We start from the raw sequence: 26,302 nt of genomic DNA, 5'->3' as shown, positions 1-26,302 counted from the left end.
TGAATCTTCCACATGTTCAGCATGTTCAGCAACCCTTTGTAGTTGTCATTCCATGTCATCCATACGAGCCAACTGTTCTTCAGCTTCATGGTCTGGATGAATACCACCGATGGGCGTGACTGAGGTATGAGGAGTGCAAGGAGTGCAAGGAGCATGAGTAGAAGGAGCAGCATGTGTCAAGGGAATAGCATGAATAGGGGGAGTAGCATGCAATACATGAGGGACACCATGAACTTCTTCGAGGTCTGATCGTGCCGCATCATCATATATATCGGGAGGAAGTGTACCTGCTTGAGAACCAGGCCTTGAGATAGTTGGTGGATGGGTACATACTGTTGAAACTCTACTGATGGGGGAAGGAGCTTGTGTTCCAGCTCTGCTAGCAGCATGAGAGGGATGTCGCGTGACGGGTTGACCTTTGTCATATCGGGTGGCAGGGTTCATAATCGGTATGTACTGTTGGAACAGCATGTGTTCCGGCTCTACTCACGACCTGAGAGGGATATCCTGGAATGGGTTGGCCTTCACCATACAACGAGTGGCGTGGTTCATAATCTTTGGGATCTACGGAGGTGTTAGCTTCAAATATATCAGGCAAGATGCAAGTTGGGTGCATACTAGGTACACCACCGGGGAGATTATAATGGGAGTAGCAACCTGATCGCGCCTCAACGTGGGACTATGGCCATGACCGGTGGCAGCATGTCCTGAAGGTGTGTGAATAGGATGGACTGTAAATCATTGGCTTTCTGAACCTGAGAACGTCTGCTGTGTGGAGAGGCTGAGGTGCCCTTGGCATAATGTCCATAAGTCAGAGAAGGTGTTGTACGGCGACCTCTACTACCACCGTCATCTACAGAGCGAGAGTGACTTCTTTCAGGATGTCTACAGCCTCTATCACCTTCATCCACAGAGGCAGAGCGACTCCTTCCAGGACGTCTATGGCCTCTTTCACCATGAGGACAATGAGAAGGGTCTCTACTATCATATGAAAGACTTTGACTTCTACTCCAAGGTCGACCAGCACGATGTCTACCCCTGTGGTGGGATCTGTCTCTATCATATGAAGGAGTGCGACTGTATGAATAGCGGCAATGACTCTCCCTTCTGTGATGCGACCAGGGAGGAGTCCTCAAATAACGTGAATGCCTGGGTGAATAAGACCTCGAGTGACAAGACCTTACTCCACTGCTTCGGTGGCTTGGACCATGGCTATGGTAGGGACCATGGTAGGAATGTGGGCTTCCAGGAGCAATGATTGTTGTTGCGTGGGGTGGAGGCATCATAGAAGTACCAGGAATCATCACAGTTGGTTGTTGTTGAAATGTTCCAGGAGGATAAGACATTGGCATGACTGTGGGAAGGGGCTGTTGAGTTCCAGCCTAAGACCCTACTACAATGACACAAGGTGACAGAGAGCGAGAGAACAATATGAATGACGACTGCGCAGTCTTCCATAGTGAGACTGTGATGGGAGGATGACTGGACCTTGCATTGGTAGAGGCGGTTGGCCGGGTTGTACAACCACGGTTGGTTGTTGCTGTGTGGGAACCAGTATCGGACGCCTTGCATAATAATGTGAGGTGAGCGTGAACACAAATGACTTCTGCGTCTAGACAACCAACCAGACTGTCTTGACGGTGTTGTATGAACGACCACATGCGCCGGACTCCTCCTTCCACTGGTAGATGACCTAGACGAAGACCTGGATGAGCGGCCACTACGGATGACAACAGTCTGAGGTTGAGGTTGAGGATATCCTGACATGGTTGGAACCATGCCTGGCATCATTCCACTGGGCATCATTCCACCAGGTTGTGGGGGAATTTATCACTACAGGAGGAGCAGCACTAGCTGGAGCTGGAGTGCTGACACTGATCGAAGTCGAAGGCATGATTGTACTCAAGCTCTGGTCACTGACTACTGAACCCTTAAGAAGTAAACAGTCAGCCAACACTAATATTGAGATGGAAGTAAACATACCATTCTAGAAGCCCTAGGTGTACTCAACAAGCTTGGTTCAGTCGACATCTGACTCATCCTCATTGCTTCTTCATCTTCCAATTCCCTTGGTTGTTCTGGCTCAACTATCCAGCTCGACGTGGAGAGAGACGCACTGACACTCATACCAGATGATCTTGAGGAGGTCAAAGGCAATCTAGTCATGCCCAACAACAATTCAAAGAATACCAGACTGGTAGGAGTTGGTACCTCAGAACTGAGGTCTAAGAAAGGAGGAGAAGGAAGAACTGGTGAGGGTGTTAATGTGGTTGTCACTATGGGAGTGCCAGGAATTGTACTCATTTGCCCGATTGATGATTGGGATGCAGTGGCTCAGAGAAAAAGAGGTTTCAAAGGAAACATCCAGTCCCTCTTGTAAAGCAATGCTCCAGATACTAGGTGACAGTTTGAGCTGTGATGATTCAAATGAGACATTTGTTTCACTCGCCCATCGTGGAGATGGAGGTAAAGGGGATTCCACTCTGTGTGTCGACCCAGGTCGAGTAGTCAAGACAGTTGGTGTCAGACTTGACTCGGTGGAGAAACTAGTGCGCATAGAGACAGTTGTCATGGGCACCAAGGATGGCAATTAAAGACTTTGTGTCTCCAAAGATGAACTTGAGCTAGGCTGTGATGGGCTGATACTCAACGAAGAAGGCTCGGTGGGTGTAGGCATAGGTGTCTGTTAGGACTCGATAACTTTAACCTCGGAAAAGGATTCAGTTAAGTAGTCTTTAATTACTAGGTTTCTTAAGATGATCAGAAGTAAAATGTAGCAGTTGAGATCTATTGTATTCTAGTACTAAGTACTGGAATTACTGATAAACAGTGTGTTAGGCTTGTAGAGTTTGGTTAGTAGTTTGGTTGTAGTGAGAAAACAGTGAATAATATATACAGAGTTTTAACTACTACAGAGAGAGATGATTTAGTGGATAGGTTATAGAGTTATGGAGGTTTAGAAAATAACTAGGCTGAGGTTTTTGTGTTGAAACCTCAGGGCTTTTATAGGCTACTATGTATGTATTTATTTGTATAATATGGAGTCACTGTTGAGTCAGTACAGAGTCACTATCTTCATGGTTGACTAAGTAAAAAAGGAATGTGGAGAGTCATTTGACAGTTGGACATGCATATGATAAGAATAAGAGTCATTGGCAGTCAATATGTGGTGAGGTGAGAGTCCTGAGTCAATGGGACTCATGAAATCATGACTCATCCCTTTGGTGAGCTGGAAATAAACCTTGAGGCCACGGAAATGAAATTTGTGACAGATAATTGAGATCTGATCATTATCGAGTCGGTCCAACCGGTGATTGCGGCATAATTGTGCATCTGATAATACGATGAATGCCGTCAAAGCACCAGGCTCGGAGTCACGGGCATTGCATGATTGGTCAAAGCGGTTGGCGTTTACGTTGGGCACTTGACTCGTAACAGTGTTGGTGTCAACACTACCGAGGTCATAGGTGATTCAGTACTTTCTGGGGGGGCGACACTCTCATCACTTTCAGTGAATTCAATAGAAGATTGGACCTCAGTGCTTTCGGGAGGCAAAGAGATGCTAGGTAAGCTCGGTGATAAGGTAAGCAGAATGCTACTCTCCATAGATGGTGGAGGTAAAGGAAGACTGGTCACTGATGATGGGGAGGGCAAGATATCTAGATCCAATTCCGAGGCAACAGATTCAGGAAGGGGGATGTCTTCAGTGTGAACACTAGACACAGTTGAAGGTGAAGAAATGGATATTGAGCTGGGAGATGATGTGATACTAGGTACTACACTTGGTAGTGGAACCTCGCTTGGTGTAACCTCCCGTTCTCCTTCTGATTCTGGTGGAAGTCCAATCTCCAATGCTCTAGGTGTTCCTTCTTCACTTGGTATCACCCTGATTTCACTAGGACAGATATCCGCTGTTTGATACTGCATAGAGCATGTAGTAGATGGTTCTGATGCTGTCCTGTAATGAGTAGAACCTTCGCTGGCCATGCTGTACAGAGATGGGATAGATGGAAGTGATCCGAAAGATGCGATGGAGGGTGATCTTGCGCTTGCATACTCAGACGAAGATGAAGGAGGAATCGAGGCCAGGGGAGTACTGTCCATTGTCAACAATGTTGAAGAATACATGATTGTTTGACCTGTAAGCTCCAAAAGGTCCGAGGAAGGGCAAATGTCGTAACCCGTTTTGCTGGATTGAGTCCTGCTCAGAGGACCTGTGGATCCAGACCCTGTGTAGCTTTCATCGTCAACCTGGAGTCCGCCAGATAGGCTTCCCTCATTCTCCTTATCACTAGTCTTGTCCCTACCAGACAGTTGATATCCACTCCCACGTTCCACTTTTCCCACTTGATGAATGAGAATATGGAGATGTCCTCATTTGTCTTCTCACCTCCCTTGTTCGATGGTGCGATATCGTAGTCATGGTAGGCACATATGGATATGCGGTTGAGGAGCTGGCAATGGGGTATAGGTAAGACTGTTTGTGTTTGTGTAAGGTGACCCAGCAAATGTCGTGGTCCTATAGCCCACCCATAAGTTAGAGACATCAAAGATATGTGAAGATTATATGTGCCTAGTGTAACAGAGTGAAGGGAAGACTCAGACTGATTGCAAGCTCGAGTTGAGAGGTGTCACACCGTGACGGTTTCAAACAGGCCTGTCCAAAACCAGCCATGGACACTTGGATCAACTGACGAATCCTGGATTGACAACCGTACAAAACACTGATCTACCTTCTTCACAGTTGAGACATCGACCACACGCGACGTTGAAAGGCATGACTACTCAGTCACCTTTCCTGAGAATCTAGGTCAGGAGCATATTAGAACGAGGTGAGAGGCAGGAGGGAGAAATCATGAAGGTATGCTTACTGTAATGCCACTTCCTACTTCCTAGATTTCAATTGCTGTTAGACCCAGTTTGTCAGACTGAGATGACCAGAAAGACAAACATCGAAATTCCCATGCTATAAATGGTCGAACACACATGGTTACTCATTTTCATTCATTAGTCTGTAAGAAGGATCAATACACACTTCTCGAGCTCATGGCCAAACACAATCCCAGGTTTGGCAGTGGTACGACCTTCATACATGTGTAAATCACTGCCACAGATACACATAGTGGTGACCATCAAGGAGTTGGTTTGTTAGCTATGTTTTCAAGATACCGAAGGCGTACCTTTGACGATGACATCATCCAGATGCACAATCTTTGGTTTGGGTACCTCATGCACGGTGAAACGAACGGTTTACCCTAGAACCACTGCACTCAACAAGTGAGGTTTTAAGTCTTACGCGGCGAGCAGAACGAACTGACACAACACAAAGGGGAGATTGAAAAGCAAAATGGATGCTAAAAGAACTTACAGACAGGCAAGGCTTATTAGTACTTAGTAGTACTAATAAAAAGAACTTTAAAATATAGAGACTGGCAGGGGACTGAAAGTACAAGAATATAGGTAATATTCAAGGACTTTGAAGGAAGCTAGTGAAGCTTGGGATACTAATAGCAGGAGCAAGAGCACTTAAGGCACACAGAGGAGCTGAAGATAGCAAGTAGAAAGACTACAATTGCAGAGAGAGAGAGGAAAAAGTACAACAAGGTACAAAAGATACAAAATAATAAGGCTAATGAGTGGGGACAACTCGAATGACCTTTTATACAGGAAATAATAGTATTCTATGGAATATTCTATATAACTATGGCTGTGAATAGCACTGCTACAACTGTATAGAGGGCTATGTGCTTACTGCTAGAGGCTATGTACAGAGCATAATGACTATTTAGTAGTGGAGCAATTCCGAAAAAAGTCCGGAGTTCTCGGGGACTTCGGCAGGAGTATTGGGGATTTCGGAGATTCCTGATGATATAGTGTAGGTACTGTAAATGACGACATAAAAAAAAGGTGGGACTCCGAATTGTCCTGTGACATGGCCTTTAATGGACAAATGTTCTAGAAGCTGTGGAGTTAGGCTAGGAACATTCTATTAGAATTTATTGGGCCCTGACATGTGACACGAAGCAAGGAAGACTGCGTTATTGTATTTTGTGTAGGTTTGTGTTCAATTCGTGACACACGGTAACATGTACGATAGCTTCCCTCCTGCCCTCTTTCCACATCCGACACCTCCAATTATTTACCCGTCGTTGTTGTCTTTGTCCGTTTCTCCAAAATCGTCACACTTGCCATCTCCTGTGTCCGAAAAAAGCTCAACATCAGCCTCACCAAGGACTGTAAAAGCCTCATCCAGCTGCCAGCCTTCCAGATACTCTTGTACCACTCTCCACTCTTCAACGGCTGGGTTTTATACCTTCCATCTCCAGGGAATTTTCGTCAGGTTCAGCTGTCAACATGCCAGACCATCGACTTTGCATCAGAACAATCCGCCGCCTAGGACAATACTGACACTGAACACAAGGCCAACACTACATGACCCATCTTCGAGCTTCACTGTGACGAACATCTCATTCTCACTCTCTCACCTTCCAGCTACTCAGCTCACTCCTCCGTACACTCCTTGTCCAACAAACTCATTAAGGACATCCCATTTTTGACCACCACTTTCAACACCTATATTTCAAGCTCCTACATCATTTCCAATACATAACCAGGGTTTTGGATACAAAAATGGGCATGAACTAGGGATTCAGAGTGTGCCACTGTCATCTACAACGACACCAAATATTATACTTCCTGCCAGCTTGGTACGAAAACCACAATTCATATGTGATCTTTGCTAACTATGCCCCTTGACCTCAGCAGACCAACCCCATTCAACACACGCCCTCACCTTACCATCCTCAACCAAGTGTTTATCCACACTACACAACTCCCCTTTCACAACCGCTGTTTCATTCTTACCATCCAGACACCCACTCAATATTCAGTGACCACCCAAGTAATCGACACATGGCTCAACCCTCCGACCGCCGTACTGCTTCACAGCCTGAAGCTCACAATAAACATAGCTACCATACAGCCATGGACAGCGCCCTATGACATTCTGATAGACACACTATGCCGCCCAGTACTTTCCCTGCCACTATGCAGTTGTCGTTGCCAAATCTACATTATCCTGCGAAAAATTACTCAGATTTTGATCTCCATTGATTTTACAGTAGTTTTTGGACATCTTGTCAATAAATTCAGTTGCTAACTAATCAAAACATTTGTCCTGTGTCTTTTCGTGGCTATTGGTAAAGGGAGTGAGAGTCAAAAGGAAGGTTGTCGATTAGACCAGCTATTGGAAAACCGAAATATTTCTAAGTGCGTTGTCACATTTCTGTGACTGTGTTATTGGGGCTATTCGGTTCATTCCTATCATTTCCTCCGCTTACAACTGAATGGAGTGTCTCTTTAACCAACCTCTTCCTGCTCTAGGACCTCATTCTCTACCTCATTGTATCCCTGAAGTGCTACAATTTTGAGACCTGGTTTTATGGACATGAACCAGTGGTTTGTTTCAGTACCATCTTGATAAGTACGCTTGTAACATGGACCAGATGCCATGATAACAACAGAATGTATACTCTTAGCTTCAATGACATGGACATCAATGTCACGAAAGTTTTCCATTGTGATGTAAGTTTGTTTTGATGCAGTGAGAAGACTGGAATGAGGTAGTCCAAACAAAGAGACAATTGCGAGATGTCGAGTTTGGCCAGCAATATGATCTGCAAAATAAAAATGTACTTCTCCAATGCGTGTCATGTTGTTGAGCTGAAACTGTAAATAATTTCAGTATATTCTGGAATGAGTGCGGTAGTAGTAGGGTGGTGCACATACTTTAACATATTGTGATGTTTGGATGTGGTTAAGTTGCTTCTTTTCTTCTTTCCAACATGAACGAGCTGTTTGACCATTTGGAAGTCGAAGCTTTGCCCACCAGACCACTTTACACTGTGAAGTCAGATCTGTCTGCAACACACCATCTTGCCTACTCCAGAATTCCTTCCATGCACCATGCACCTTCTCTGTAAGGACCCAGGCTGTACAGTCCCTGGCTCGGAGGAGTATAAATCCATCACCAATATCCATTGCACCACGAGGCAGGGTGTTCTCTGGTGTTTCAAGGTCTGGTATAAGTGCTTTTAGAGCATTTACCTGACATCTATGAATGCCACGCTGCTCGAGATTGGCATATGGGCTGGAATGATTTTTTACTTCTTCACCAAGGTTCCCTATCGTGCATTCGATAACCCATTGAGAGAAAATGATAAAAGGGCCAAGGTGAGTGGTTTCGGAAGGAATATGAGATATGCTGTGTATGCAAGGCCGAACAAAATGAATCCTATCGGGTGGCATTGTACATAGAGATCTTCAAACTCATTGGAGAACTCCATAAACAGTTGTGATGCCTCCTTTAACTCCTGGACCGTGATTTCTTCCTGCATCATAAGACGGAAACCTCTCACAAGCTTGCAGTAGTGCTTCCATATATTGTCTGGTAGAACTCCATAGAACAGACACGGACCAAGACCAAAAAAAATATATGAGAAACTCCCAAGCTTTATATCCACTGTTGATTTTCTCTGCAGGATTTCTTGGAGGATGGTCAAATGACCCAGGAATATATGGTGTGCATAGCGCAACTTGTCTGCCATGCTCTTTCCAAACCCGTCCCTTCAATGTTACCCAATACCATAAGTTACAATCATCTCCTCCTTTGGTATCATAGTCAATAGTTCCCTGCCACAAGGAAATCATCAAATCTGGAATGTTCAAGCATGGTAGGTGCATGATGTCACCAGGGAAGCTTCTTGGAACAGGAAATAAACGAACTTTATTGAGACTGCTGAAGATAGATGGTTTTGAGATTCCGGTTTCCAAACAATTCCGTTCATAATCTGTTCTATTCTGGGATGAAGATACTAACTTCAGATTGTTGACATATCGGCAGATACATTCTTCCGGAGTGAAACTTTCCAAAAGTGCAGACAAGTTGACATCAGGATGATCGCACCCCCGAACATCATAATTGGTTGGTTTAAGGCGTGCAGGATAGTACATGGGTGCCCCAGATTTATGTCTGCCTTTGAGTGGACAGTAGTAATGGCAATGGACCTTTCCGTGATGTCCAACACATCCATTGAGAGATGCCATGCAGGGACCATCGGCGCATGCTAGCGCAAAAAATGGGTTTATGATAGTGGTAACATTGAGAAATGCATCCCAAATTTTGAGACCCCCTTTCTGGAGAGCAGCAAGATGGTAAAGAGCACTGAAAATAAAACTGTCAATGTGTTTGAGCTTGTTGGGACCACCAATAAAGCCGCCCGGAAGGACATGCTTTTTTTTATATCGCAACTTGGGAGAGTAATCATAGATTATCCAGATATAAATCCAGCAATCAGAGGCCTTGTTCCAGTAAAGCTGAGCACCATCAATGGAAAGAACAAGTACCATGTCCTCCTCCTTGATCTGCTCATTGAAATAGGCTTCCAAATAATTGTTACCATCAAAGAAGTCGTGAAAGGGTGCTGACCGTTCCAGCTCTATATCACTGATCCCTGCTCCACGTTCCAGCTCCTCAACAAGCTGCTTGGTATACTGGCGACGATAATGAAGTTTTTGTGCATTGTCTTTATTGCGCCAAAGAGCCTGAAGCTGAGGTCCAAGTGGTATCCAATTGAATTGTCTCCAGGGCTTTCCATCAGCTCCATAGCATAACTGATGACAGTATCCACAAACTTGAAGGTGATGAAAAGGCCCTGTGAAGGCCATGCAAGAATTCATGCACATATCTTGATAAACAGGTGAAACCCTGCTCAGATCAGCTATATGCTTTTTGACCTGGTGATAAGATAACATGCCACTATCCGGAAAACGTTTGAGAATACTTTTCCGAACATCATTGTAAGTCTTCTCAGATGTGTTTGACACAGCTAAAAACACCTCTATGGAAAACCATTCATCATCATTGTCAATGATAAGAGGCTCATCAGGAGGATTCCGTAGGCGGTTAATGAAATCATCAGGGAGTGGTTCGACATCTGCTTCCGGACCATTGAGAGATGCCTCTGATAGCATGGTAATAAAGCCATTGACTGTCTGTATCTCCTTGATGTTAGATTCAACCACCAGAGAAGGAGTGTAATCTGTTTCAATCTGAGGAGGTGTGGCGTGCTCTGGCTCTGATGAGAGTGGGTTGTTCTCTTGTTCGATCTCAGCCAGATTACCCAGATCAGGTGGATCAGCATCTTCTTCCTCAATGGTAGATTCACGCGTAGTGAGTCTGACAGGGATGGAATCCATTATGGGATGAAGTGCAGGATTGGTGATAGAATTTTCAACAGTGCCATTGTCAATCTATAAATTCAATTAGATATTGAATACCAATTCATAAGTTAGTGTGATTAACAGACACACATAATAATCAAACTGAGGTATGTATTCGTTACCATCTTCTGGCATTGCAACTTGGCCCCCAGGCATCCAAGGATTACCTTCAGAGCTACTGCCATTGGAACCCAGGCTACTGATAATAGCAGGATGATAGACAATAGAAGATTCCGGGGAGGGAGATAGTCCAGTAAGAACAGGATTGAAAGAATTAAAGGCTGGAAATCTCGAATTCGCCGAACTTGTTTCAAATGCGGTTGCAATCATGCGCCGTTTTTCCTCTTCCTTCCTGGCATGTCTAGTCTTCTGATTCCATGAAACCCGTTGCCCTTCTCCATTTGGTCCACCACAGAATTCGGAGCATTTGCAGAGTGCTGGTTTACCGGGAGGTGGATTCTGATATCGACCTGACATACTAATAGGTGAGAATAGCCTGATCTGATTGGAACGCAGACCTTGGATGAACACGGCGAAGTCACGGGCTGGTCATGGGCTATGGGTGGCTATGCTGACTGCAATTTTTACTAAGGTCATGATGCGACATTAAGTGTGGGTGGACTTGGGGTGGACACTCACTCAAGGCAAACACGATGTCATCTCATTTAATGTTACATTGTATACGCGCAAGGAACACGGCATTTTTGGGCGCATTATTGGGTACTAGTAGTGTAGATGGCAGAATTGATTTGGGTCCATTCCGCCGGGCAGAATGGCAGAATCATATGGTCGGCAGAATCCGGACGAGAGCTTATTTGTATAGCTGTAGTATTAAACTCAAAGTCGTTTCCCACACTGAAAAAAAAAGTGACATTGTGCCCAACTTGGTCCCCTGCTTAATTTTCTACCTAAGGTCTAAAGAATCTCACGGACATCCCATGTTTCCTTGTTCGTCCTTCGAACAACTTCAACAGACTCGACGTAAGGCGTAGGTGCAATGCCCTCCAGTGCCTTCTTGATTTCTTCGAAGTCATACACGTCTCCCGATACCACAGAGGATCTGACGGTGACACCACTGTCTGAAGAGGTGAGTTCCCTGTCCAGGACTTCTTCAGCAATCCTTTCATCAAGCTTACGAAACGCCGTGTCACGTAGCTGGACAGCCTCTGCTTTTGTCCAGTGCCACTTGAGAGCTAATCCCAATGCAGTGGCCTTTGTATCGCCAAGTGTGAACCCCATATGAGTGGAGATGGCGAGTTTTCGACAGAGTGGGTGAAGGAAAAGGGCAAGCTTGTGAATGGGGGTGGCAATCATACGGAATCACTTGTCAAAAATGTTGCGGGCATGCTCTAGGAATGCTGGATCGTCCCCTTCTGCACAGGTTATCTCTGCGAGGGTCTTTGCACATCCCAGAAGCTGGAGCATGCAGTCAGCAATTGTAGTCTGGCGCGACTCACAGTTCCCGATGGTGTCCACAACTGGTTTCGCAATCTTGACTACCTGGGAGAGATAATCCCAGGTCTTCTCGTCGTTAATAACAGTTGTAAGCACATCAGATGCTATAGCCGAGAGTCCTCCAACAGACTTCCTTGCCTCAGGACAGATGCAGATTGTCCCAAGGGGACGTCGATGATGGAGAACAGAGACTGCGAGAAGAATGATAGCATACCAACGCGATTCACAGTTCTTCTTCAACCCTCTCTTCAAATCTGCTAACCTCGCCTCCATCTTCAACTGACCTCCCCAGTAATGTGAACCATTGAAGAAAGTGACAATTCTATTTCCCTTTCCAAGCGCGGTCTTTATGGGCGGGTAGGAGCATATCTCACCAACCATGGTGTTAACCTGATGAAGAAAGCAGGGAAGCGCCTCCAAAACAGCAACGCAGGTTAGTTTTCCGATACTTTGGAGATATGTAGAGGTCACTTACTATAATCCACTCGAACTCTCCCTCAAATTTCTTTCGGAAAGACCTCATGACAGAAGGATTGTCTGTTACAAGGGCAATAAAGCATTCCGCCTTTCTGACACCCATGTTTGTCATTGCAGTGAGAGCGGTCTGGAGGAGTTTGTCGGCATTTCCGCGAAAACCCGTCAAATCCTCAAGCCCCAGAACAATTGGGAATTCATTGACTTGAGAAGCAGCAGTTCCATACAATGACCGCTTCAGTATGTCCTCCCACCCGTCGATGAGGAACGTAAGAACACGCTCAAGCTTTGCAAGCTTGTCCACCTCGAGAAGATGGACACGGCTATGCTCGCTATCGAGAATACTATTATAGAGGACATATCGGGTGGGAATTTGGTATGATGGGCGTAATTCATTACACCAGTCATGAAGGTATGGATCCTCTGCTGAATTGAATGCTGTATTCGAGTGAATGAGGTATCTAGTCAGGGAGAAATGAATATTCATGTCATTATGGCTTAGGGTAGTACTGAACTGTAGAAACTTGATATCTGCCCTCTTCTGTGTAGCCTCTGTTATTCCAAAATCTACATTTGCATCTAGCGTTCCCTGAATTGTATTCATCTTCCACTTCTTTTTCGGAGCTCTCTCTCCAATTTTAGATGCACCCGGCATGTCAGTCTCCCCATCAGGCTGCTTCTTCTTCTCCATACAGCGATGAGCCTCCGTGCGTGCAGTCATTGGGGCATGGGAACACTTGGTAATGTGATTGAATAGCTTGTTATCCTGGTGTTCTATTGATTTTCCCTCGCCGTCCGGCTGGTCACTGCAGTATTTACAGGCGAAATAGTGCCGTTGAGATCGGTTACCGAGCTGTTCCAGCTTTTCGAAGTGGTTGACCACAAAAGGGTCTGGCTTGCGCCCGGCCATGGAGATGTAGGTGCTTAGGGAGCGATTATTATTGAAAAAAAAAGTTTCCATTCCGTAAATGGATTACATAACATTGTTAATCTGCCACATTCTGCCGGGCTCCGTCCCATTCTGCCGTCTTTCTGCCAATTCTGCCACCTGGTTTTGGCAGAATGCTCCGATTCTGCCATCAACACTAGGTACTAGTCACAAATAGTTCATATGTCATAATCAGTAGTACCGAATATGTGTTAATCCCGCAGAATATTGTCGATTTTCACTGGGGCTGAGGAGTCAATCAGTCCTTCCAATGACATAAGATGCATTAATTGACGGCGTACCGAAGAACACCCAGGCGATATCTCCACTCAACAGGCGCAACAATACGTATGGTGTGAACTTGCGTGCACAACCCAAAAGAAATTTCTTGAACTTGTGTGCCCCAAATAGGAGGAATCGCAACTGGCTGCAACCCGAAAGGAAGTTGGGTCCTTTTCAAAGGAGGTCAGATGGGCTATGAGGTAGAAAGATTGGATGGAGGTGCGGCGATCAGTATCGGAGAAAAAAGCGACATGGAGATCTTCTTCTGCCATCGATCTTCTGCCATCGATCACAGTACGTGAATACCTCGGGAGTGTCAAAGTTTTACGAGTATGACAGATTGAACTTGGTTTAAACGTGTGCGAGAGATGTGACATCTAGGTTGAGTTGAAACATCGGCCACTTGGGAAAATCGAAGCCCACGTGCTAGAGGTTTGTGCATCAACCAACCAAACTAGTACCACCCCCACAGTAGCGTACCCATCTTACAACATATCTGAATACGGCGAATCCCGGCCTACTCGCAACCACGACATAACGTCTTGATAGCAATAGCTCTATCACCTGTCAAGGGATACCGTCGGTTCCTGTTCAGTTAATCAGTAAACCGGTAAGGGTCGATAATTGAAACATGAAACGTACCCTAATTAAACGCAACATCCAACATCTATCAGACATCCTTCAATTCAATCTTTTCATGCCCTAACGACTTACATCGCAATACTGTATCCGACTTTCCTTTCATCTCCGCAACCGTTCCCCGGAGGTATATCATCGATGTGTGGAACCGAGGGTGAGCTGGAGTTTGCACCTCGGCCTATGATTCCATCTCTAGTGGGTGAGATGAATGGTCAACGGCAAAGGGAGTGGAGTCATGAGCTCGCAATGTCGGACCCTCGTGGTAATGGTACTGCTAGTATAGGTGTTGAAGAGGATGAACGAGGCCAATCCACCATAAGATTGGAGGGAGCAAACCAGAGAGACAGCTGCTGCGAGGTGCGGTTGGGAGCAAGCAGGCTGTGACGGTGGTAACACGGAGCCAAGCGACATCGTAAGACGTGGTGGAACGATTGAATGCGGATCTGGATGGCGGTCATGAGGCATGGAATAGCGATCTCGTGGAAGTAGCAAGCAGGGATGAGCATATGGATTATGGTCTTGACATGGACATCCGCAGCGCTTAATGGTACAAGCGTGATGACTCGAATGTGAACAGGAAATCGGAGACGTCGAACTGCAAGCGGGATGGAGGAGAATGGGAACCTAGACATGTCTGAGGGAGGCAGGTCACTAAGGAAAGCAATAAAGGTGTCAATTCGTTAGTACGCTGAGGATTCAGAACGAACGTAACTAACCTCCCAAGCACTCCGAATTCTTCTCTTTCTCGTTTCTTTCCTCAGTTCTGCGTCTCCGACACATATGCCATCCCCTCTTCAGTATACTAACCACGGATCAACAAGCCTCCAAGCCTCCAAACCTTCAACATTCAACCTTCATGTCTTTCTTGCCCAATTCTTCGCCCTCTAGGCTCTAGCTGGCTGATGTGTCTTCATCTTCAAGCAGAAACAATCTAAACTTGAGGTATTGGATGGAGGACGAACAGATTTCTAGGCATAATTAGCACCACGAAATTTACAATAGGACGCGAACGTACCGAAGAGCAGTGGTGAATTTGAGAGATATCCATGGGAATTCCATGTGTCTGACCGTCACCATCGAGGTGGGCGTTGTGGTTCAAGATGCAACCGTGGCTGTGTAGCGTTCCCCTTAGCGCAACCATCAACGACAACGACGTACACGCACGTTGCTCGAAAACTTTATTCCCACAAGTACCAATTCTCAAGCCAAACATCCTCGATTCCTCAAAGGACTTCGGTTTCGAGTAACACAACCATAACAACCAAGCGCACATCGCTTTATGGAGGTCGACCCAGGTAAGGTGGAGAAAGATTAAGCTTGTCCGTTCTCAGTCATCGAAAAGCTACATATTTGAGTTAGCTACTAATCAGGAAGACATGTCTACTGCAGGAATTCAATATTCAGTGATCCATACTCCACTTCCCATGGCCACTGTAACCCGCCATTCCTTCATACGATGACGGTGAGTTAGGTTCGACATTGCCCTGTAGCATGACGCTGGTTCAACTTGGCCAATAACCACGATGCCGCCCTAGAACGGTGTTTATAGCTAACGTTCGATTTATAGGGTACGCGTGCTGGCAGGTGGCCACAAGACACGCCCACTTCGATTTATTCCCGCTGTCAGTGGCGACACCGCTCCTTTTCGCTAAAATTGAATGGGACGGATACCAGCGTGAGTCATTTTCACGGCCAAACACGTGTATAACGCACGTAAAAGTGACCTACGGATCTCTACAGCATTCAAAAGAGAAGAGGCGTGTTTTCCCTCCTTAGCAGTCCGTGCTCTGCGCCACTGTCCCCCCTCTCCCCCGCCCTAAGATGGCGCTGAAGAAGACATCGACTGCCAACTTGTTCGGTGCCTTCCAGCTTCCGGTGACCGATGTGAGCAACCGCAGGACGGACCTCTTCGACGCGGCAATGCGCTTCAAGCTGGCGCCTCATAATCCTTCTAACCAATGTGGTAGGTAACTCCCCCGTGTAGTACATTTCTCGACATTTTTCGCTAATTAGATCGATAGATGGGATGTGCCAACAGACTCCTTGTGCGTGTATTCATATTCAACGCTCGTATTCACGAGGTTTTATTACTAATTGAAATCTGAAGTCGTGATCCTTCCTCTGTGTCCTGCTTTACTGGAGGAAACTGAAGAGGGAGGCTCGAGTTGTGAATGTGGTTCCAGCTCTACAGTACGGGAACGACGTCGTGCAATCTTGTCCTGGAGGGAAGATCTTCCTTCGAATCAGGACCTTGAACACGCAGCTGCTTCCTGTTCTTTGAGCGGGAAGAATCAGTTTGCAACTGACCCACCGGCTGATGTTGACGAAGAAACAGGGGAAGGGTTTGGTGTAGAACGCCAAACCGAGACAAAGCGGGGTGTAGCCAGAGATCGCGTTGCAGGTCACACGAGTTGTTTGAACGAAGAACACGACTGTTATGATTCAGAAGTTGAGCCATTCCGTCACTGCGAGTTCCATCACGTTCGGAGACGGCCTTATACGGATGACGAACCCGAATCAGGTACTGACCCTTCTTGTTCTTTCTACTGCTCGACACGTTCAGATTTTCCCTTCAATAGATGACCATTACAACTCTCACTCCGACGGTAAACCACGTTACCACGGTTATCGAGCTCTACCAACTGCTGAATGTCACCGTTGCGATGTTTGGCAGGCCAACACAGCGAAGTACGGACAACAGGAGGATCTAGTCGTACCCCAGCCACGGTCCTTGGAGTCGACGCGCGAGGCACGGGATTTGCTGAACTATCGGGCACCTTCTACTCGAATTATCAAGTCAACAAACCCTTTCAATCCGTTTGTTAGGCGGATGTTGGAGAGTCAGAATGAGGTAATACCACCGGAGTCTGGGCTACATTCAAAACCAACGGTGCAAGGGCCCTCATATGGTCGACCGTTTGGTTGATAAGGAATGTGCTTCCTCACTACTGGTGTCCAGACTCGCAAATTCCGATCCATGAACCTAGTATGTTACGGGTATAATACAGATATGTCCATTGTCCCGGAGTCTCAATGATAATAAAACACACATACTAAATAGCGCCGATCGTAAACCCATAAAACAGAAGAGTCATATAATACAATATAATCTTGAACTAGTTGGAAGCGAAAGGATTTTTCCCAAAACTTGAAGCGGACCCGATACTCGTACTGGTGACGGTGTTGGCAGTGTGGTTCCGATTGCGGCGAAAGGGGTTGTACTCGGATTTCATCGCCGGCTTAAATTCAGCCACGAACTCCTTATCCTGCGCCGGGTGAGTATCGCTAGGATACTGAGATGAAAAGACCTGCTTGTGAGATTCGAAAAGAGAATTCGAATCATAAACCAGTCGCTCGTTCTTGTAGACTCGATCTTGAGAACGAGCAGTACTAGTAGCCGATTCGCGAACGTCGTAGTCCACCGCAACGTTCCGCTCGTTCTTGCGAGGGCGTTTAGCGTGATGGACGACATGGGGGGTTTCCTCTGGAAAGCGGGAGGAACGCACTCCTTCGAAGCGCTCATCGCTTGGATGAGGTAAAGGAGGAGGAGGAGCTACCCTAGTGCGAGTATCGACTAGTCTCTCGGATGAGAGCCGAGGAGTATAGGATTGTCGGGAAGGCTTGGATTCCTGGGGGACTGTGTTGTACCGCTCCGGATATGGGTCTCGTATGGGGTGACGACTCGAGGCCGGTCGGTCATCAGAGTTCCGTTCACTTAATAGAAGAGGTTGATATTGATCATCGAACGCAGTGTTCGGACCATGCCTATCACGGTCAACGAATGTATATGGATAATCGGAAGGCCAGTCCGACGTGGAGCGCCCACTCCTGGCTTCTCGCGGACGATGGATAGAGGGAACTTCGTCAAAACGCGGTTGCGGGGCGGAAATATCATGTTCGTAATGGTCATGACGGGGGTGAAGATCGTTATCCTGCAGGTTATCATCATAGTGACCTGTTACGTCTCTGGTACCCGTTTGAGGATGCCACGGTCGCCCACAAGTGGGACAATTGTCCGTAGTTCGTGCTTTGTCCAGTTCAACCGAACGTGAATAAATATGCGATTGGTGTTGGGTAGAATGAGGTTGATGGAATGCGGGAGGTGCGCTTGAACTCGTCCCTATAGCCTCGTGCTCCGTTCGAATTGGAGATTCCCATAGGCCTCCATCACTCTTCGAGGATGGGTAAGGCTCTGAAACGTCAAATAAGACAGGAGTATCGGAATAGAAAGATCTAGTACACACTATGTCGTTGTATGTTCCGCTCAGAGTCTTCCCTCCAAGGTCCTATTTCTGCCTCTTGTCGTCTTCGCCCGCCATCTATTGAGCCAAAACTATTCAGTCCGAGGAATCACGTCACAAGCAAATCGGAACTGACTGTTGAAAGCACGGTTATGTGAGCCCTGATTGTTCCTCGTAGTGGTGTTGTATGAATCGTTGATAGTAGTGTTGTGCTGGACTGGCGTAAAGGTGGGCCTAGTGATCTGCACTTGCCACGTTTCCATACAATGGGAACTTTGAGAACTCGCGGGTGAAGGGGGACTCGTTTAAAGAGAGGAAAGGAACGAAGGAGGGAGTGAGATATTCGTGGATTGTGAAAAAAGAGGGACATGATATCGGTGCCTTTCTGTTGGGATAATAACAGGGTGTGCGTGTGCTGGAAATGAGGCTATCGTGAGGTGAATGCATTTAAAGCCGGGCAACAGCAAAGTGTAGGCTGCTTTTGGAATGTACTCGACACTCGTGCGAGTATCCTGTCACTGGCGGACCTGGGCTGTGTGTTCTATTTGGTAACATGAGTACAGGATTATGTATGAAATCAAAAAGCTCACCTAGTATGGTTATGGTTTAGCGAGCACGACTCTGAATTCAGGCAGTGGCGTTGGAAGAAAAGCCGAGGGACCCTCCGAAAAATCATTCATTCATTCATGTGCATGAGCGCTAGCGTTGGCGAGCGGTAAGTATAGTATATTTGTGGTCCGAGTACTGTTACACTACCGTCGGCCCATTGTCACCCCGTACATATAACCTTCATTTTCGTGCAACTTGAACGCGCTATTATTATTTCTGCAAGTCAATACAACGAAATCGCGGTTTCGGAAGTACCGTAGTGGTAAAATATTACCGTGGCCTCTAGATTGCTGCTGCTGAAATACCTGAACCTTCGATAGCTTCCCATGTGAACGGGGTAAAAAGTGTGTCCAGTATCGAGTTCATCCTGCCTAAAAAATGGCAACACTCAGTACGTTATATCATGGCAGGCGACGTCGGATGCTCACCTCGTCGAGTATACTGGACCGCATTCCCTGTTTGCACAGGATTAGCATCACTCGCGCTCGATATGTTTGAGGATCCTGGATGCAAAAGAAACAGATAATGAATGAAAATATAGAAGTAGCTTAAATCGGAGGTTTACCTTCGGTCTCATAGAACAGCGAATCAAGCGAAAAAGAGTCGTCTAGTTCTTCGGGATCTGGGAGAAACAATATGTTGGTAAGTGCGAGCATGAAAAAAGGAAGAAATCATTGATTCACCTTCTACGTGATCACTGTAAGTGTTCGACTCGGATTCAGGAACCACTGTGTTGGTAAAATAAGTCTGATTGCCAGTTAGAGTACAAATTTTCATAGCTCACATTCTGAGCCATCTCTGACCATCGCCAAAGACGGTACACCAGCGGGAACTTCATGCTGTCCTGTCCATAAAATATTGCATTAATAGAGAACATCGGACCCGCTAGTCAACTTACCTTCAACAATCTCGTGGAAGCGGTTCTCGGCAGCAACGACATTAAATATAGGGTACCCAACAGCCTGTGCGAAATCCGTGGTTTTGGGGTCAAACTTCCTCGAAATTTGGTAATCATGGATGTGTTCGTAGACCTTGGTAGGCCAGGAAAATTGGAAGGGAGTTACTTTGAGGGATAGCTTGAAGGGAAGGCCGAGGTACTTGCACATTTCTGGCAAGAGTGGTGTTTGGCCAGTTGGATCGAACGACCAATGATAGACGGGATTTAACGAAGGACGGATAATGAAATAAACGGGTGGAAAGAGTGATTGGCGTCTTTGACGTTTGCGTTTGGATTTCTGAAGTGTGCCTGTGAGCTTGATATAAGGGTCGACGTATTCTGCTGACGTTAGCACAGAATCGGCATTTTCAACAAATACTCACTGTAGGAGGAAAGGTCCTCGTCGAATGAGATGTTGAGAGTGTGGAAAACACTCAACGCTTGTAAGAGCCAAGAGTCTGATTCATAAAAAGATTCTACCCGTATCTTGCGCCGATCGTCTGTGAGATTAAACCTGAAACTAGATCAGTCAATGAAGGTCAATTCGATAGGATTACCTTCTCGCTCCATCTGGCATCTCTCGCCATTTGTCAAGACAATCTGTATGATTCCGCCACCGTAAATTCTTCATGAAAGCAATCATCGAGTTCGTCAAACTCGAAACGACGCGGGTGTGACTGGGGATATCGTGCAGTATTTCAATATGACTAGCATAACCAAGTGTATAAAGAAGTCCCCAGTCTTCTTGCTTGCTAGCGAGATACCGAATGATGACGTCTTCTTTCAGGAACTCCACGTCGGAAGGAACTATGACACTGAAGTCTCCGTCCCTCCAAAACCGACAATTTGGCCCAATCGGTCCACGACAGAATCTTCCTTGCTTAGGATCCATCCACAGTTCATTTCTTGCACAACCCAAGCTGTTCTGTATCATTGATTGGTTGACGGTCACTATCATGGCTACATTGTCCACTCACTCTCAGTAACTCCGTGTAGAACAACCCCACCCCTCCCATTCGACCTTCCATATGTGCAAGCGGTACGAGCTCTGAAAGTTCATTATCAACGAGAGTTTAGAATTCAGCGAATGAATATATACCTCCACAGAATATCAACGAAGGAACTGCCGACTTGTTGAAACCAAAAAGTGGGACATCCCTGCCAAAACAGTTCACGTAGCACAATCGAAAGAATTCATAACGTACATACCTGAGAAGATCCTTTGAACATTGCGCAAAATCACGCCTCCATTCCTGTCAAAATCAAATCATTATGAATTTTCTCGGGACATACCAACGCTCCACGCCTACCTTCATCGCATTCCGCCCGTGGTACGTCTTCACAGTAAACTTCTTCTGTCCAAACGATCCAGTGATGTTGAGCTCTGCATGATAAACAGCCGCCTCTGTGTCGTCCTTCCCATTTGAACACAGATTCCAGGAATAAAAGACTCCGTCCTTGGTTTTGTATATATCGCCCCGCTTGATTTCGGTGAACTGGGAGCGTGTCATGAGTAACCAGTCGTATATACCGAATTATTAATAGTCGCGTTCAAAGTTGAAACAGCTACTTTGTAAGTCTGTAAATCGGCCCAGCTGTAAGTGCTAAACAACCAAAAAAGGAATGTGATTAGTAAGACTGCCGCGCCAGCCCAGCTCGCTCGAAAAAAATAATGCCCACCCCAGTTCAATACGTCAGGCGTTCATTCTACCGTTTTTGAGTTTAAAACTCTCTATATTTTCTCATAATAGTTCAAGCTAGTCGATTTGTCCTAATTAAGCCCAAAACTTAGTCCCAGCAAGCAGTGGAGGGTGGGAGGGAGCTCACGGAAACCTCAAACGTGTCGCGCGGCAGTCTTACTAATCACCTTCCTTTTTCAGTTGTTTGGCACTTACAACTGGGCCGACTTACAGACTTACAAAGTAGCTGTTTCAACTTTGAACGCGACTAATACATACCTCGGAAAGTTCTGGTAGACTCCTGTCAACCCTCCTCTTCTCGCATCGTGTCGGTGTCGTGTAGTAGTTATACTGATACTGATCTCTTCCGACGCTCGAGATGTTACTGTTCCCTATCTTGACTTTGGATGCACCGGTAAAGACCCCCATCGTAGAACGATTCGAGTCTGTCATTGAGGGATGGGAGCGGAAAACGAGCTGGCGAGGTGTCAGACGGGGGGAAAATGGAGGGAAAAGATGGGTAGTGGTAGAAGGGCAGGAAGGCACCTGTTTGAATGCGGTATATATATCGAATAGGTGGTCTTCATCGCCTCAACCCTGCTTGAGGAGATATCGCGGCCTGGGCCTGAGACGTCGAACTCGGTGCATTGTTTTCATAAGCTGAATGTCAGGACTCAGGTATAGTTGAACGAGGCCTCATGAATGTCCGGCCTGGCTCGACCTCGGTGAACTGAAGGATGTCGATGAACTTCAGAATCTAATCGAGGTTTAGAGTGCAAGAAATACGCACTCGGGATTGAAACTCTAGTAGTCCGACTTCTCTCAATCTATTCTCATCATATGGTAGAGATTGAAGGTATTCATCGAGGCCTTGAATATCCGATTGTGAACGGAGGGCCACGCCCCGACAACTGTCGATTGCAAGACTGAAAGTGAATCATTGCAAGACTGAGAAAAGATGTATGAAATTAGCGCAATGGAAACTTGCGCGAAGTTAAACCGGGAAACTTACCAGTGGTACTTATACTGTCATGAACATTCACCGGAGCCGTTGATGAACTGCGGATGACGAGCAACACGCTTGTCAGCATTCGGCCAAAGCGGGGCCTTCAAATTAGCTGACGTTCAACTGCAAGGTGAAGGCTGCAGGGTGAAGGTGAAGGAAAAGCGGTTCCTCTTTCCACGTGATTGCTTTGCTGGTCCACGGACATATTCTACTTTCTACCCAGGGACGTCCACGTCCCGAGAGTCCCAAATATCAGCATTTTCAACATCACCGAAGATCGCTGTTGAGCTGCATCGAGGAGCTTATGAGAGTTGTGAGTTCAATACTTTCATGAAGCATTTTCTCTAATACGAGCAGGTCTCTGTTACTATTAGATTTCGGTGAACCACGGTCCACGGTACCACCCATGATCTGACAACTCTCATGGTTTTGCCCGTGATAACGGTTGTTTGCGTCAACTGGTATAGTGGTACCGAATAGCAGTTCGCAAAGCCGTCTCTCTCCTCTTTCATGCAGGACAAGTCCACCATGGTGCCTTCAATAACCCTCTTCGAAAAGCTCGCATTGCTCGAAGGTTTTGCAACTTCGTACGTTCCTTGAACAGTCATTTGTGCTTGCCCTTTTAGACTGATCACAACAACAGCTTTGGTACTCCTCTACACCCTTGCTATTTCCTCATTTTCGGACGCGCTGAAGAAAAAGAAGCTCAGACGGCTGCTTTTTGAGGCTTACCTTCATTACATTACCCGGACGGCTACGGTTAGCAGGTTCAATGGGTACTGGGTCGACAACAAGAATCTACAGGAGTTGGACAAGACAATGGAGGGTTGAGCCGTTGTTGGAGGAGGTCTCGCAGTCAGGAAGAAAGCTGATGTGGATTGGGAATAAGAATGCCGAGAAGGTTGTGTTCTATGTTCATGGTGCGACTTCCTTCCCCACCACCCCAGACGCACCATACTGACTTGTTGGACAGGCGGAGGCTTCATGTTACCCATCTCAGATTATATGCTCATCTTTGGCTGTTTGTTCAACGCGAATACGCCAGAAGAACGGGAGGAAAAGAGCTTGCCATCGTCGCAATGGAGTATTGTGAGCGTTTTTTTCGCCATTCGCTCTTCTCTTGGACTCTAACCCTGCCTATTCTACAGCTATCTACCCTCGTACCTTCCCAACGCAACTCACGGAAATCGCCCTTGCACTATCATATCTTGAACACTTCCTGCATCTCACCTTCCAAACTACACGTTGCAGGCGACTCTGCCGGTGCCAACCTCGTTCTCCAACTGATCAGCAACACTCTTCCGGTAGACGAAGTACCTCCTTCACCCCTCACTCCCGCTCAGCCCGTCTCTGGCATTCTCCTCATCTCACCATGGTTGTCTCTAGACCAACCAACTCCATCTTACACCCAAAATGACGCCACAGACTTCCTTGCCCCTGCTACTCTGACGGGGTATGGGGTGAAATATCTCGCGGGTGTTCGAGATAGTCACGTACCGTACGTGAAAGTTCTCTCAGCAGGAAAACAGTGGTTTGATGGTATAGACGAGTTGACGGATCGAATTCTCGTCACTGTCGGTGGTGCGGAGTGTTTGTTGGATGATGGAATTGGGGTGTACGACGAAATCAAAGCTTCTGTTTTGAGAGGGGAAAGAAGAGTGGATGTTGAGGTGGACGTAGAGGATGGTGGGGTACATGAGGATATGATGGTAGATTGCGGGGCTTTTGGCAAGAACTTGACAGCGGTCGGGGAGAAGATTGTTGTGTGGTTGATGGGGAGTAGGGGGTATGGGGTTCTCTAGAGCACCCTGTAGTAGCATTTCTCGGTAACAGTTAGTTGATTCTCGTATTCTACAGCACTGTTTGTCTAACATTATTCGTTTATACACTTACTAGACCCCGAACATCAACCGTCAAGCCTTTCTCTTTCAGGTGGTCTAAAGAGGAGTGACCCGGAGAAACAAGGTAACGTATTGATCACATATAAACGATACGCCCTCCCTCTGATGTCCACTCCCAAAGAAAGACGAATCGTCCGGATCAGTGGCCCAACGCAAGCGTTTCAAAGCGGCCAGCGGGTGCTTATCGAGTTCATAGATTTCAAAACGCTCGGGAAACTTGAGCTCGAGGATGTCTAATCGGGGGAGTAGAGCCTCGTCGCCTCTGTTCATGATATGTGGTAAAACAACGTCCTGAAATTGAAGGGGACCGTGGACTCGGACTCACAGGCAGAAATGGCGGACTGTAGGAACAGCCTTCAGAAGTTTGAATATATCTTCTATTTCCCGGGTGTATCCTGAAATTTCGAGACTCTGGAGGGTGCAGGGTGAGTGGCAGAGAGCTTCTGCGAATATGTGGAAAGGTGCGGGTAAAAATGGAAATTCGGTGGTTATCGAAAGGTTTTCGAGGGAGGGGAAGGACAGGTGGTTGATCCGTCGAAATGACGAAACGGGTTGCTCGAGAGTAGGATGATCCGGTGAACGCATGTAGATCTTTATGGCGAGCGTTCGCAATTTAGGGAGGCAGATAGTGTCTTCGGTGGATCGTCCACAATTTACAGCTTCGATGGCGTCGCTGACCAGCTCCAGACGAAGCCATTCCAGGTTCGGTGCAATATTATTCAAGGTGCGGTAGTGGAGCCCTCGAATTTCGTGATTTGTGTCCACAAAAATGGACGCCTGGGCTTTTGGAGAAGAATGGGAAGTCAAGGACAGGATATCAAACGGATCTGGGGAGCTTCTCTGAACGCCCCATAGTAGTAGAAGTCCGGCTCCCCGTAATCCGGCTCATCTAGATACGCACTATAAACAGCTTTTCGACTCAACACTCGTGCGAGCATCCTGTCATTGGCGGACCTGGGCTGGTGTTCCACTCGGTAACGTGAGTACAGGATCATGAAATCAAAAGGCTCACCTATCGTTATCGAGCACGACTCTGAATTCAGGCGGTGGCGTTGAGAAAAAAGCCGAAGGGACCCTCCAAAACCTTGAATCATTCATGAAAAATGAGCGCTGAGCGCTAGCGTTAACGAGCGGTAGGTATAGTATATCTGTGGTCCGAGTACCGTTACACTACCGGCCCACCGTTAAATATCTGGGCATAAGTACCCTTCATTTTCGTGCAACTTGAACACGCTGTTTATTATTTTGTAAGCCAATACAACAAAATCGTGGTTTTGAAAGTACAGTGTTAAAATACTACCATTCTCTGAGATGGCGTTGGCATCTACTTAGATTGCTGCTGCTGAAATACCTGAACCTTCGATAGCTTCCCATGTGAACGGGGCAAAAAGTGTGTTCAGTATTGAGTTCATCGTGCCTAAAAATGGCAACACCCAATACATTATACCATGGCAGGCAACGTCGGATGCTCACCTAGTTGAGTGTACTCCGAATTCCCTGTTTGCACGGAATTAGCATCACTCGCGCTCGATATGTTTGAGGATTCTGGACACAAAAGAAACAGATATGAATGAAAATATAGAAGTAGTTTAAATCGGAGGTTTACCTTCGGTCTCATAGAACAGTGAATCAAGCGAGAAAGAGTCATCTAGTTATCTGGGAGAAACAACATGTCGGTAAGTGCGAGCATGAAAAGAGGAAGGAATCAGTGATTCACCTTCTATGTGATCACTGTAAGTGTTCGACTCGGATTCGAGAACCACTGTGTGGGTAAAATCAGTCCAATTGCCAGTCAGATCACAAAGTGAGTAGCTCACATTCTGAGTCATCTTTGACCATTGGCAAAGACGGTACACCAGCGAGAACTTCT

General features: G+C 46.5%; 12 protein-coding genes across 13 annotated transcripts; 2 read left to right on the top strand and 10 right to left on the bottom strand.

Moving 5' to 3' along the window:
• Positions 1-45: 45 nt before the first annotated feature.
• E1B28_011860 (uncharacterized protein) lies at positions 46-471 on the bottom strand (the record flags this gene model as incomplete). The annotated part of the gene is made up of 1 exon (XM_043156918.1): positions 46-471. The coding sequence occupies one exon, from the start codon at positions 469-471 to the stop codon at positions 46-48; it is 426 nt and encodes a 141-aa protein (XP_043006733.1).
• A 382-nt stretch (positions 472-853) lies between these two features.
• Positions 854-1,352, bottom strand: E1B28_011859 (uncharacterized protein; the record flags this gene model as incomplete). The annotated part of the gene is made up of 2 exons (XM_043156917.1): positions 854-1,131; positions 1,190-1,352. The coding sequence occupies 2 exons, from the start codon at positions 1,350-1,352 to the stop codon at positions 854-856; spliced, it is 441 nt and encodes a 146-aa protein (XP_043006732.1).
• A 260-nt stretch (positions 1,353-1,612) lies between these two features.
• On the bottom strand, positions 1,613-2,304 carry E1B28_011858 (uncharacterized protein; the record flags this gene model as incomplete). Its single annotated transcript, XM_043156916.1, has 3 exons — positions 1,613-1,693; positions 1,766-1,930; positions 1,984-2,304. 3 exons carry the CDS (start codon positions 2,302-2,304, stop codon positions 1,613-1,615), a joined length of 567 nt encoding a protein of 188 aa, XP_043006731.1.
• A 1,107-nt stretch (positions 2,305-3,411) lies between these two features.
• On the bottom strand, positions 3,412-4,547 carry E1B28_011857 (uncharacterized protein; the record flags this gene model as incomplete). Its single annotated transcript, XM_043156915.1, has 2 exons — positions 3,412-4,303; positions 4,348-4,547. The coding sequence occupies 2 exons, from the start codon at positions 4,545-4,547 to the stop codon at positions 3,412-3,414; spliced, it is 1,092 nt and encodes a 363-aa protein (XP_043006730.1).
• A 2,812-nt stretch (positions 4,548-7,359) lies between these two features.
• Positions 7,360-8,307, bottom strand: E1B28_011856 (uncharacterized protein; the record flags this gene model as incomplete). The annotated part of the gene is made up of 2 exons (XM_043156914.1): positions 7,360-7,728; positions 7,789-8,307. 2 exons carry the CDS (start codon positions 8,305-8,307, stop codon positions 7,360-7,362), a joined length of 888 nt encoding a protein of 295 aa, XP_043006729.1.
• Positions 8,308-11,196: 2,889 nt separating this feature from the next.
• Positions 11,197-11,520, bottom strand: E1B28_011855 (uncharacterized protein; the record flags this gene model as incomplete). The annotated part of the gene is made up of 1 exon (XM_043156913.1): positions 11,197-11,520. The coding sequence occupies one exon, from the start codon at positions 11,518-11,520 to the stop codon at positions 11,197-11,199; it is 324 nt and encodes a 107-aa protein (XP_043006728.1).
• A 2,772-nt stretch (positions 11,521-14,292) lies between these two features.
• Positions 14,293-14,691, bottom strand: E1B28_011854 (uncharacterized protein; the record flags this gene model as incomplete). The annotated part of the gene is made up of 1 exon (XM_043156912.1): positions 14,293-14,691. The coding sequence occupies one exon, from the start codon at positions 14,689-14,691 to the stop codon at positions 14,293-14,295; it is 399 nt and encodes a 132-aa protein (XP_043006727.1).
• Positions 14,692-15,503: 812 nt separating this feature from the next.
• E1B28_011853 (uncharacterized protein) lies at positions 15,504-16,987 on the top strand. Its single transcript, XM_043156911.1, has 6 exons — positions 15,504-15,521; positions 15,627-15,734; positions 15,800-16,022; positions 16,081-16,104; positions 16,167-16,580; positions 16,639-16,987. Exons 3-6 carry the CDS (start codon positions 15,881-15,883, stop codon positions 16,983-16,985), a joined length of 927 nt encoding a protein of 308 aa, XP_043006726.1. The 5' UTR covers positions 15,504-15,521; positions 15,627-15,734; positions 15,800-15,880; the 3' UTR covers positions 16,986-16,987.
• Positions 16,988-17,175: 188 nt separating this feature from the next.
• E1B28_011852 (uncharacterized protein) lies at positions 17,176-18,802 on the bottom strand (the record flags this gene model as incomplete). The annotated part of the gene is made up of 3 exons (XM_043156910.1): positions 18,437-18,802; positions 18,304-18,378; positions 17,176-18,251 (listed from the first exon to the last, which is right to left on the bottom strand). Exons 1-3 carry the CDS (start codon positions 18,561-18,563, stop codon positions 17,176-17,178), a joined length of 1,278 nt encoding a protein of 425 aa, XP_043006725.1. The 5' UTR covers positions 18,564-18,802.
• Positions 18,803-19,031: 229 nt separating this feature from the next.
• E1B28_011851 (uncharacterized protein) lies at positions 19,032-22,697 on the bottom strand. 2 transcript variants are annotated; one of them, XM_043156908.1, is made up of 15 exons: positions 22,538-22,697; positions 22,316-22,473; positions 21,805-22,255; positions 21,157-21,342; positions 21,056-21,099; positions 20,946-21,004; positions 20,824-20,894; positions 20,404-20,771; positions 20,230-20,360; positions 19,808-20,185; positions 19,694-19,753; positions 19,593-19,637; positions 19,475-19,531; positions 19,338-19,412; positions 19,032-19,280 (listed from the first exon to the last, which is right to left on the bottom strand). In XM_043156908.1, the coding sequence occupies exons 3-15, from the start codon at positions 21,976-21,978 to the stop codon at positions 19,192-19,194; spliced, it is 1,737 nt and encodes a 578-aa protein (XP_043006723.1). In that variant the 5' UTR covers positions 21,979-22,255; positions 22,316-22,473; positions 22,538-22,697; the 3' UTR covers positions 19,032-19,191. The 2 variants fall into 2 exon arrangements, with proteins under 2 accessions (XP_043006723.1, XP_043006724.1); XM_043156909.1 differs by having other exon boundaries at positions 21,157-22,255.
• Positions 22,698-25,283, top strand: E1B28_011849 (uncharacterized protein). Its single transcript, XM_043156907.1, has 7 exons — positions 22,698-22,844; positions 22,906-23,118; positions 23,175-23,451; positions 23,505-23,620; positions 23,680-24,363; positions 24,428-24,496; positions 24,554-25,283. The coding sequence occupies exons 3-5, from the start codon at positions 23,304-23,306 to the stop codon at positions 24,331-24,333; spliced, it is 918 nt and encodes a 305-aa protein (XP_043006721.1). The 5' UTR covers positions 22,698-22,844; positions 22,906-23,118; positions 23,175-23,303; the 3' UTR covers positions 24,334-24,363; positions 24,428-24,496; positions 24,554-25,283.
• Positions 24,469-24,702, bottom strand: E1B28_011850 (uncharacterized protein; the record flags this gene model as incomplete). The annotated part of the gene is made up of 1 exon (XM_043156906.1): positions 24,469-24,702. The coding sequence occupies one exon, from the start codon at positions 24,700-24,702 to the stop codon at positions 24,469-24,471; it is 234 nt and encodes a 77-aa protein (XP_043006722.1).
• Positions 25,284-26,302: the final 1,019 nt, after the last annotated feature.

The sequence above is a fragment of the Marasmius oreades genome, chromosome 7 (assembly GCF_018924745.1).
Source record: "Marasmius oreades isolate 03SP1 chromosome 7, whole genome shotgun sequence".
Lineage (NCBI taxonomy): Eukaryota > Fungi > Basidiomycota > Agaricomycetes > Agaricales > Marasmiaceae > Marasmius > Marasmius oreades.
The sequence above is the reverse complement of the archived record's forward strand: the minus strand, read 5'-3'. Positions and strand labels throughout refer to the sequence as shown.